Source organism: Thamnophis sirtalis, unplaced genomic scaffold (assembly GCF_051295495.1).
Source record: "Thamnophis sirtalis isolate CommonGarterSnake01/CBP01778 unplaced genomic scaffold, rThaSir2_p1.2 scaffold_12, whole genome shotgun sequence".
Lineage (NCBI taxonomy): Eukaryota > Metazoa > Chordata > Lepidosauria > Squamata > Natricidae > Thamnophis > Thamnophis sirtalis.
The window spans coordinates 56498648-56510154 of record NW_028261392.1 but is presented as its reverse complement, the minus strand read 5'-3'; the positions used below and the strand labels follow the sequence as shown (position 1 = coordinate 56510154).

The following is an 11507-nucleotide window of genomic DNA, read 5'->3' as shown; positions in this document are numbered from 1 at the left end:
GTGTCACATTGTTGCATACATCAGCAGTGGTGCTTAAAGATTTGTGACCCTGTATGAATTTTCAATATTTCTCAATTTTCTATGAGTTGGTAGTTCAGGTTTTAAATTGGTGACCTTATGGATCAAGATCACGATCAATATGGATCAAGTTTTAATCATTCAAAAGAAAGATAAGAGAATAGTAATTCCATTTGTGCTGGGTGAAATCTGATTGCTTTCTCTTGGTAGATAGTTTTGTCCTGCCTCCTAGACCATCTTGCTTAATAAGCAGAGCAGCTGGATCCAGATGGAACTCCTAAAAGTCTAATCTTAGCAAAATGAAAAGACTCATTCTGTTTTCCATTACTTCTTTCCCTGTCCTTCAAAACACAGCTACTCCCTGGAAGATACAAAACCACTAGAGCAGGGGTGTCAAACTTGTGGGCCATGGGGTGGAGGCGTCACACGCTGGCCATGCCGGGTTTCGCAAAGGGGAAAGTCCTGATATGTTACGTGATGCTGCTTGACGCCGTGGGTTTGACACCCCTGCATTAGAGAGACATTCAGCTTCAGATCATAAACATAGCAAGAGTCTCTTTTGCAGCACTGGTGCTATGCAGCAGGAAGCATAGCTGAACATTCTGCTGATTCCTCTAGTGCCATGTTAGAGCAGTGCTTAAACATAGGTCAAATCAATGTCTAGACTCTTGTGTCCTCGGAGATACAACCGGTGGCTGCCAAGAAAGACAGGAAGAGCCCTGATTGGTTGTGATGCGCCTGCCGGCTGGCGGGAACAATACAGTTTTCCCATTGGTTCCCCGTCTGACAGCTCTGATATAAATAGCTGTCAGACGGGGGTTGTTGGTTCGTTCTGTTCTACTTGTGTTGGAGTTAATAAATAGTTCTGCTGCAACCAGTTGCCTCCTCAGTTATTGATTACGCTGACAGCAGACATAAAACTGGCGACGAAGGTGTCTTCCTCGAACCCGCAGATTTTTCCAACTATGGCCACCACAAATGTATTTGCCGAATTCTGCCCTGAGGCAGAATCCTGGGATGCTTTCCTTGAATGTTTTGAGTGTTTTCTTCAAGCTCACGATCTAACCGGTCTCTCCCTTGAGAGGAAAAGAGTAGTTTTCCTCAGTTACTGTGGTCCCGACATGTTCGCGATGGCTCAGGCCCTAGCCGCCCCAACTCCGGTCCACATGATACCTTAGGACTTATTACTGACTAAATTGAAGGTACACTATGCCCCTACTCCCTCCCAATTCACTCATAGGCAGTTGTTTCGCAAATGTACCCAGGCTGAGGGAGAGTCCATCAGCCATTACATTACATTACCTCCCTCAGAGCTGCCACTATCCATTGCGAAATTGGGGACTTGGATGAGGCACTTCTAAGAGCCACTTCTAAGGCACTTCTAAGAGCCAAGGTGGCGCAGTGGTTAAATGCAGCACTGCAGGCTACTGCTAGATCAGCAGGTCAGCGGTTCAAATCTCACCGGCTCAGGGTTGACTCAGCCTTCCATCCTTCCGAGGTGGGTAAAATGAGGACCCAGATTGTTGGGGGCAATATGCTGACTCTCTGTAAACCGCTTAGAGAGGCCTGAAAGGCCTATGAAGCGGTATATAAGTCTACTGCTATTGCTATTACTTCTCGAGCAATTTATCTATGGCCTCAAAGACATGCATCTACAGTGGAGACTTCTAACTTGGTCGGAGCTCACCTTGAAAATTGCTGTGGATGAGGCGTGTGCCTCGGAGATGGCCAAAAAATCTACCTCAGAAATTCACTTTTACCAACTGGCCGCTACTGTTCCCTCACTGGCTTCCTCGGTCCACCACCAAGACAGGACTGATGACCTTGATTCTGAAGTGGACCTTGCCATTGACCGCCTCAAATTACTTAACTACAGAGGCGCCGCCTCACAAAAGGACTGGGGAGGGTGCTTGAGTTGCGGTGGAAAACACTTGCGGTCCACCTGCAAATTTAAGTCAGCCATCTGCCGCCAGTGCGGAAAGAAGGGACATATAGCATCAGTCTGCCCTACCGGAGCCCCTGACAATCGTTCCACCTGTTCAGCTGCGGTGTTCAACCACCGCAGTAATTTTAAGACCGGCGGCAGACTGCAGAGCTTTTTTGCCATCGGAAACCATGAAGATGACCGTTGTGAGTAGGCTATTGACTCTGCTTCTACCCTGCTGGGTGGTCGTGGTAAGATTCACATCAAGATCTCTTTGGAGGGCCAGCCCTGCACCATGAAACTGGATACTGGCTCGGCAAAATCTATCCTGTCCTGGGACACCTTACACTGCCTTCTACTGTGTCTCCAACACCAGCAGCTGTTGCCTACCCACTGCCGCTTGAGAGACTATTGGGGCAATCCTATCCCCATTTTAGGCTTCAGCCAGTTCCTTGTCCAGTATGGCCATTTCAGGGGGCATCTGCCTCTCATTGTAGTACAGAACCCTCTAGTGTCCCTACTGGGGCTTGATTGGGTCCGAGCTTTAGGGCTCTCCATTTCTGGCATTCATTCAACCCTACTGGGGAATGAATTCGACTCTTTGCTGCAGGAATTCACCGATGTTTTTGACCCATCTCTAGGCACATGCAAGGGCACCCCTATTTCCCTCAACCTTGACCCACAGGTGGCACACGTTCGCCTTAAAGCGCATAGGGCTCAGATTGCTTTAAAGGAAAAAGTTGATTCAGAAATAGACAAAATATTGGCGCAAGGGGTTTTGGAGCCTGTAGACTACTCGAAGTGGGAGAATCCTATCATGATTGCCCTTAAGTCCAATGGCACAATAAGGATCTGGGCGGACTATAAATCGACTTTGAATAAGGTTTTGCAGGCTCATCCTTACCCTATGCCAGTTGTGCAACACGTCTTGCATTCCCTGGGCCAAGGTAAGATGATCGCCAAGCTGGATCTGGCACAGTTGACTGCCAGTTGACGATGAAACCGCAGCTGTGCAGATGGCGCTTTTAAATGTCGGTGTCTACAGTTGGGGTTAGTGTAGCCCGGGCCTTTTCCAAAGCTTGATGGAGTGCCTGCTCCGTGGCATTCCCGGTGTCATTCCTTATTTCGACGATGTCCGCTGCGGATGGCAGATCAGGACTCACCGAAAAGCTTAGAGCAGTTTTGAGCCGTTTCCGCTACTCTGGCTTCAAACTTAAGCACTCTAAATGTCAGTTAGGGGTGCCCTCGGTGGAATTTCTGGGATTTTTGATCGATCAACATGGCATTCACCCCACCCCTGCGAAGGTGGAGGCTATCACCTCAGCTCCAGTGTCCTCCAATAGGACTGAATTGCAGGCCTTCTTGGGCCTTTTAAACTTTTACTCCACTTTCATTCCTCGTAAGGCATCAGTGGCGGAGCCACTCCATCTGTTGCTGGATAGCTCCGCTCAGTGGGCCTGGACCAGCCGAGAGGCGCATGTGCTCGCAGCTGTCAAAAAATTATTAACTTCTGCACCCCTCCTTGTCCAATATAATGAAAAATTGCCCCTAGTTCTTGCTTGTGATGCCTCCCCTTTCGGGGTTGGGGCTATGTTGAGCCATTCCTACCCCGACGGGAACGGAGGCTCCTATAGCCTTTTACTCCCACACTTTATCAAAGGCTGAATGAAATTATAGTCAGCTTGATAAAGAGGCCCTAGCAGCTGTTGCGGGAGTAAAACATTTTCATCATTACTTGTATGGCTGTCTTTTCCAATTGCTGATGGACCATAAGCCGCTGCTAGGGATTTTAGCCTGGAATCGACACACTCCGCCCATAACTTCACGTGCATGTCACGTTGGGCCAAATTTCTGTCCGCATACTCCTATACCTTGGTCCATTGACCTGGGAAACACATGGGGCATGCAGATGCCCTAAGCCGCTGCCCGCTGCCCCTTTTAGTCTCCGACCCCACACCCTCGAATTCCATATTTTTAATTGATGAACTCAACCTCCCCTTGTCTGCTACCAACATTGCCCAATGCTTGCTGAAGGACCCTGTTCTCTCCGGGATCTTGGACTCGGTATGCAAGGGTTGGCCACCAGGGCCTAGGGACCCTCAATTCCTCCCCTACTACAATCGACGGGAGGAATTGTCTGTCGTGCAAGGGTGTTTGCTATGGGGCTCTCGTGTCGTGGTTCCGACAGTGTTGCGATGGCCCATTTTGCTCCGTCTCCATGAGGGCCATCCAGGCATAGTGCGCATGAAGGCCCTCGGCCACAGCTATGTCTGGTGGCCCTCCATGGATAGTGACATCACAAGATGGGTGCAAATGTGCTCCCCTTGCCAGAGGGTTCAGCTGGTGCCTCCCGCCGTTCTGCCCAGGGATTGGGATATATCCATGGCTCAGTGGAGTCGACTACACATTGACTTCATGGGCCCATTACGGGCTAGACGTTTTTCATTGTAGTGGATGCCCTGTCAAAATGGGTCAAACTTTTTCCCATGCGCAGTACCACATCCAGGGCGACCATTGCAGTATTAGGCAGTCTTTTTATGACCCATGGGTTGCCAGACATTTTAGTGTCTGACAATGGTCCACAATTTACGTCCGATGCCTTCCAGACTTACTTGGCAAGCCTCGGCATACACCATGCATTGGTACCTCCCTTTCACCCGGCTGGAAATGGGTTGGCCGAATGCGCTGTGCGCTTGGCTAAGGAGGTCCTTAAGCCGCATGGGACCATTGCCCTGGTCTGTCAAGATTACAACATACCTTAGGGCTCAGCATTTCATGCCTTGCCCAACTTCCGGCAAGGTTCTAATGGGCCGCCAGCTATGTACTACATTGGGCAGACTCCATCCTACCTACTCTTCTTATAGTTTCCTCCACTTAGATGCCCCAGTGCATTTGTTGTGTAGGAGGGGGTATTCACCCAGAATTTTGCGGGTAAGCCCAAATGGCTGCCAGGCTGCATTACCCAGATAACTGGGCCCTGTTCTTATAGGGTCCAACTCACTGATGGGAGACATTGGCCCCCGTCATGTAAATCAACTGCGCCACCGCGCTACAGAGGAGGCCCCCTAGCCTGCAGACCAGACCAACCTCCATTGACAACCCTGATGCCGCCTGCCGGCAAGATGTTCCCAAATTTGTTGAAGCCGAAAGAGCGATTCCCGTTGCAATCTCGGCAGGGGATGGGCCTCCTGTCAATGTATTCGTCCTCCTAATAGACATGGCACTCCTCCCCTGGCAGCGGATACACCTGTTTTAAGGTGGTCCCAGCGCATGTGCTGAAGGCCGGCTTATCTACAAGATTACGCGTGCGCAGTCCGGGGGGAAGGAGTGTTGTGTCCTCGGAGATACGACCGGCGGCTGCCAAGAAAGACAGGAAGAGCCCTGATTGGTTGTGACGCGCCTGCCAGCTGGTGGAAAAAAGACAGTTTTCCCATTGGTTCCCCGTCTGACAGCTCTGATATAAATAGCTGTCAGACAGGGGTTGTTGGTTCGTTCTGTTCTACTTGTGCTGGAGTTAATAAATAGTTCTGCTGCAACCAGTCGCCTTCTCAGTTATTGATTACGCTGAGAACAGACATAAAACAGACCCTAATCCTATAAAATGTTATAGAAAGACTTGAAACCATGCAAAGAAGCTCACCAACATTCCTGAGTTGAAACTGTTCTATAAAGAGGAATGGGCTAAATTTTCCCCAAACTGGAATTTGGAATTGATCAACATTATTGAAAATGTTTAGCTGAATTTATTGCTGCCGAAAGAGAACACACCAATTCCTAAAGGAAAGGGTCACATACTTTTGCTATGCACGAATAGGACGCTTTGGATCATATTCCTCAAGAAATAAAAAAAGGTCTATAATGTTTTTTAACTTATTGGTTTACCTGGATTCTTTTTATTTAGTTTAAGGACTTGTTGTGGAAAACCGATCACACTTTAGGTCATATTTATGCAGGAATACTGATAAATTCTAAAAGGGTTCAGAAACTTTTAAGCATCACTGAATATGAAACAACCAGGAGAGGTTATCCATTGGGATGCTTATATGCTTTCTACTCTCCAATCTCAACCCAGTGAAAGATGCAACAGATGTCCTGTCTCAGGGCCTGGAGACTTTTCAGGAACTAAATGGGGAAAGGCAGGCTGGTACTTGACTCAAAGAAGACAGAGTGACTCGGTTCCACCACAAAACCGCGCTCGACTAAACCGTGCCCAACTAAACCAAGTCGCTGATGTCATCAACAGGGCGACAACAGCATGGAGACAGAAGCACGCTGTAAACCCTAAACCTAAAATTAACCCCTAAACCTAAACCTAACCCTAAACCTAACCCTTAACCTAACCCTAAACCTAACCCTTAACCTAACCCTAAACCTAATCCTAACCTTTAACCTAAACCTAACCCTAACCCTAATCCTAAACCTAACCCTAAACCTAACCCTAAACCTAACCCTAACCCTAATCCTAACCCTTACCTTAAGTTGAATCGGCTTGCTTTCAAAGCGCTATTTAAAGCGCCTTTCTTTCTCCGCGCTGGCTGTTGTCGCCCTGTTGATGACGTCAGCGACGCGGTTTAATGCGGCTTAGTCGAGCGTGGTTTTGACGGGTCACGGAGTGACTCTTAATTGAAGAACTTTATGGTTCCAGAATTATACCATCTTTTACTCTTGAAAGCGTTGTGATCCTTTGAACTTGTAGTTTCATTCACAGCTCTGGGAAACCATGTGATCAGCAGGGGCTTTGCCCAGCTGGGGCTGGTAGGCCAGCTGTGACCTTATCTGAAACAGGATATTCCTCATTAGATTTCTGTAATTTGATCTCCTTAATGGTGTCCTTACAGACCACCTGGAAATTTCAGCTGCTCCAGAATGCAAGAACTATCATGTTTGTTCACCAGTCTTGGTTTTGTAATGATGCGCTATTATTATAATTGGTTGCCAGTGTGTTTGTGAGTGCAATTCAGTATAATGGTTGCTACCTTTAAAGCCCTCAGTGCTTAGGGCCTTGTTATTTAAAATATCATCTGTCTCAGATAGTCTCTATCTATCCATCCCACATGGCTAGAGAGTAACGATTAAGAGTTCTCATCTATCAGGAGGGGACCAAAAATTGGATGTTTTGCCGGCAACATCCTGGTAAATGCACTTTTTCCAGAAAACTTTGGGGTGGGGGGCATGGGGGGGTATAAAAATGTGTGCATATTTATGTCTGTACATAATTATTAATTTGATATTAACTGTTATAACTTTGTTATTGAAGCTTTACAATTTAGGTTTATTATTTTAATAAACCACCTAAAATGCAAGATGCTCGAAGAGGTAGCTATATATGTAAATAAACAACCACCTAATTTGGAAAAGAGCCAATTTCCTGAAAGGTAAATGTGCATTTATATATTTTAAAAATACTGAATCTTGGAATGAAAATAATTTGAAATAACATACAATAAAATTATGTTCTCCTTCTTTGTTTTGATACCATTGCAGAATTTTGCCCAGTGGAATGGTCTGTACCTTATTTTTAGGAAATGAGGAAGGCCTGAATTATTTTGTGTGTTTTTTATACCTTATGTGTTTGTTTAAATCCTAGAATCTCTTATCTTCAGTGAAATTGGTGATCTCTTAGGAGAAGATGAACTTCAACTAGATGTTGAGAATGAAACCTATGTGAGTAAGAAGAAAGCATTATTAACCTTAATTATTTTATACTGTGTACATACCCTGGTTTTTATTCTTTTCAATCCAATAAAATGCTGCAAAGAATTTTATGTCAAGGGATTTAGGATTTTCTTCAACCATAGAAAAGAAAACAGAACAGAAAATGGCCATATTTAATAGGTGGAGAGAAATAAATAATAGAAAGATCAACAAATGAGCAGTACCAGCCTTGGTGCTATAAAATTGTTTTATGATCTTCCTGAATTTCAGATGTCACTAATCACAAGAATGCTGTAAAACAAGCCTATCTTAATTTTTCTGATTAGCAGCAAGTGGAACGTGCTGTAGATTGAACATAAGAAATGTGAAACAATCCGGCTATTTAAATAACAGGGAACTTGGAGGGCTTCTAGTCCAACCCCCTGCTCAAGCAGGAGACCTTACACCTTTCTGGGTTGGCGGCCTGACTGGCTGTGACCGCCAGTCGCAATGCTCACATGAGTGGGGCCATGACGACAATTGTGCGAATGGGGCTGTGCGTGACCCGCGGTCCACTAAAGCGCGCCCGATTAAAGCGCGTACGTGACATCATCAGCAGCGCGACAAATACAACCGCAGAGAAAAAAGGGTGCTTTAAAAAGCGCTTTTAAAGCAAGCTGATTCACATAAAGGTAAGGGTTAGGTTTAGGGTTAGGGTTAGGTTAAGGGTTAGCGTTAGGTTTAGCGTTAGGTTAAGGGTTAGGTATAGGGTTAGGTTAAGGGTTAGGCTTAGGGTTAGGTTTAGGGTTAGGTTTGGGGGGGTTAGGTTTAGATTTATGCGTTAATTTTAAGTTTACCGATCACAGCGTGCTGTTTTCATCGCGCTGTGATGATGTCACGTACGAAATGGCTTTCGTCGAGCGCGCTTTAGTCTACCGCGGTTTTGTGGTGGAACCGGGGCTGTGACCTCCCATGACGCTTGTGGCAATGCATGAGTGGGTTGTGCGCACCGGCCAGCCACTCACATGGCCCAGTGGCGATTATGCCACCGCCTGACAGAGGGCTGTGGGCCACAGGTTGGGGACCCCTGCCCTAGACCATTTCAGACAAATAGCTGTCCAATCTCTTACTATTTAGCAAGCTTTAAAGAATCAAAGGGCGTAGGTTGTAGAGGAGCCAATTAAATGTATTTACATCAGAAAGCATAGTAACTCTCTAAAATTGGCTTGTGACTACTTTTCATACTTGCACTTTCAACAGTTTGCTTTCAGATCATAATACATGCATTTCCTGTTTTTGCATTTTGAATGTTTCATTTATTTATTTACAAGTATTTATGTGTACAAATAGTCCTTAACTTAAAACCACAGTTGGGACTGGAATTTCTGTTGCTAAACTTCCTGGTCATTAAGTGAGTTGCACCTGAATCTTGAGACCTTTTTGCCGCAGTTATTCAATGAGTCATGTGGTTGTTAAGCAGAACACACAGTTGTTAAGCAAATGTGGTTCCCTCATTGACTTTATCAGAAGTCTATTGTGAAGGTCACAGATGGCAATCATAGAACCTGGGATGCTACAACTGTAATAAATATATGCTGATTGCCAAGCGTTTGAATTCTGATCGCATGACCATAATGGTTGCAAGCGATTGTAAGTCACTTTTTCCAGTGCCATTGAATGATCATTAAGCTAATTGTTGTAAGTCAAGGACAACCTGTATTATATATTTAAAAATATTTCTTACTGTCTCTTTCTCTTGCATTATTAATGTATGATATTAAATTTGTATTTCATTGGAAAGCGAGTAGTCAGGCAAAACCCATTTTGCAGTAATTCCTGAAATGCTGATTGTTTCCATATTAAAATATGGACTTGGAAGGTTCACCGACAAATGCGCGACGGACAAATGCGTGCCGACAAAACCGTGACGGACAAATGAGCGCTGTCAAAATCGCTAATTGATTTTTGACAAATGCGTGCCGACAAAATCGCGTCATCAACAAACTATAGACAGCCCAGTGAGTGAGCTGGACCTTTAACATAGTGGGACGCGTATATGTACGTTATAACCCTAAACCTAACCCTATTTTTTTTCCGATTTTATTGTGCTTGTCATCGCGCTTTTGTTGGCATGATTTTGATGTCGCAAATTTGTGGGCGCGATTTTGATGTCACGTTTTAATTGGCGCTATTTTGTCGGCGCGCATTTGCCTATTGCAGTTCACCAACAAAAGGGCGACCGACAAAACCGCGCCCGACTAAACCGCAGTGACAAAACCGCGAGTTCTGAAGTGCTCCGACAAATGAGCGCTGAATCGCACCGACAACAGCGCGGCAACAGAAGCACGCTGTAAACCTAAACCTAACGCTAACCCTAACTCTAAACGTAACGCTAACTCTAACCCTAAACGTAACGCTAACCCTAAACCTAACCCTAAATCTAACCCTAAACCTAACCCTAAACTTAACCCTAACCCTAAACCTAACCCTAACCGTTACCTTAACTTAAATTGCCCTTCTATCGACACACTATTGTAAATTGCCCTTCTGTCGATGCACTGTTGTCGACGCGCTGTTGTCGGCAAGTTGATGACACGGTTTTAGCAATGCGGTTTTGTCGGCACGCTTTTGTTGTGCGCGCTTTTGTCGGGTCACGGTCTATCGCGCAATTGTCGGGTCACGGACTTGGAATTGGTTAAAGCATCTGATTATTGGGAATTGAGAGAAAATGAAATATTAATTTTTAAAATAGGGTTATAGTGCTGTCATGGCTAAGATGATTTCTTTTGTTTCTGAAACTTAAACTTGTTCTTAAAATTAAAAAGCTTTTTGAAATTTTAATTTTAAAATTTCAAACAAGAGATAGGAAAAGCATATGGATATGTTAGGTGAATTCTATTTATACTAACAGATATGTAAAGGACAGTAAATAAAATAGTAAAACATTTCTGTAGTGTAAGCAATTTTTATTCAATAATTGCTGAGTTGTTTAAATACTTATATATCAGTAACATAGTAAATTAAATACCAGTACTGTATTAAGGTAGTGTTTTATGGGGGATTATGCAACGTTAATGGTTCAAAGTTTCCCGTTTGTACTACCTTACTGAATGCTGGTGAAAAATAAAGGAGAACATATGTACTGCCATGAAAGATTACAATGTCAAATATTATCTTGGTAAACATTCTGTAGCTATTAGGCTGTGTCCTGGAAGGCATGGCTTGTTTGTGTTTGATATGTAAAGCATATTGTTTCAGTATTCTAAAAGCAAGAAACAAAAGTGAGAAGGTAGTAAAATTGATTTCTTGATAGCAGCCTGGTATTTTTATCCTTTATTTTCAGTGTACCTTTGAGGAGCTAATTTGATAAAGCAAAGCAATACATAATTCTTTTGCAGCTGACCACTTCATAACCTTGCTTACTATCTTTTATAGGAAAGCAACCTCAGTGATCTTGACTTTGATTTAGATTTGATGTCTTGGGATTCAGATGCATGGGATATTATGAAGCAGACCCCATCAGGTAATTTCCAATTGAGTTGTTTATTACAGTAAGCAGTTGTAGAATTGTATAACTCATATCCTTTTCCTCAAAGAACTTAAGCTAGGAGAGGGAAATGCTACTTACCAAGAACAGTTAAACTGGGGGGGGGGGGGGGGAATCAATTGCCAGCCTATATGCCAGTTCTCCTAACTACTCAAAATTTCCGCTACATGTTCTCCAGAACTTGTCAGAATTGGCTGAATACCACCTCTGCTTTGGATGCCATCCTTCTTGTGAAGAATCTGTTAATTTTCTTTAATTCTTTCTATTAAAAATATAGATATAGAGTGCAAAGCAGAACCTCTCTCACCAACTGCTTCAACAGATTCAGTTCCTTCTCCTTTACCTGTGGACTCTCCAGTACAACATGTACCTGTAAGTAATTTA

At 44.4% G+C, this 11507-nt stretch overlaps 1 protein-coding gene across 2 annotated transcripts in view; it reads left to right on the top strand.

The window, feature by feature from the left end:
- Positions 1 to 11507, top strand: part of ATF6 (activating transcription factor 6) — a 97696-nt gene that overhangs the window by 1503 nt on the left and 84686 nt on the right. For both annotated transcript variants that reach the window (XM_087726711.1, XM_087726710.1), the window contains exons 2-4: positions 7530 to 7606; positions 11012 to 11099; positions 11401 to 11495. In XM_087726711.1, the coding sequence (XP_087582837.1) occupies positions 7530 to 7606; positions 11012 to 11099; positions 11401 to 11495 (260 nt within the window). The remainder of the gene's footprint in view (positions 1 to 7529; positions 7607 to 11011; positions 11100 to 11400; positions 11496 to 11507) is intronic.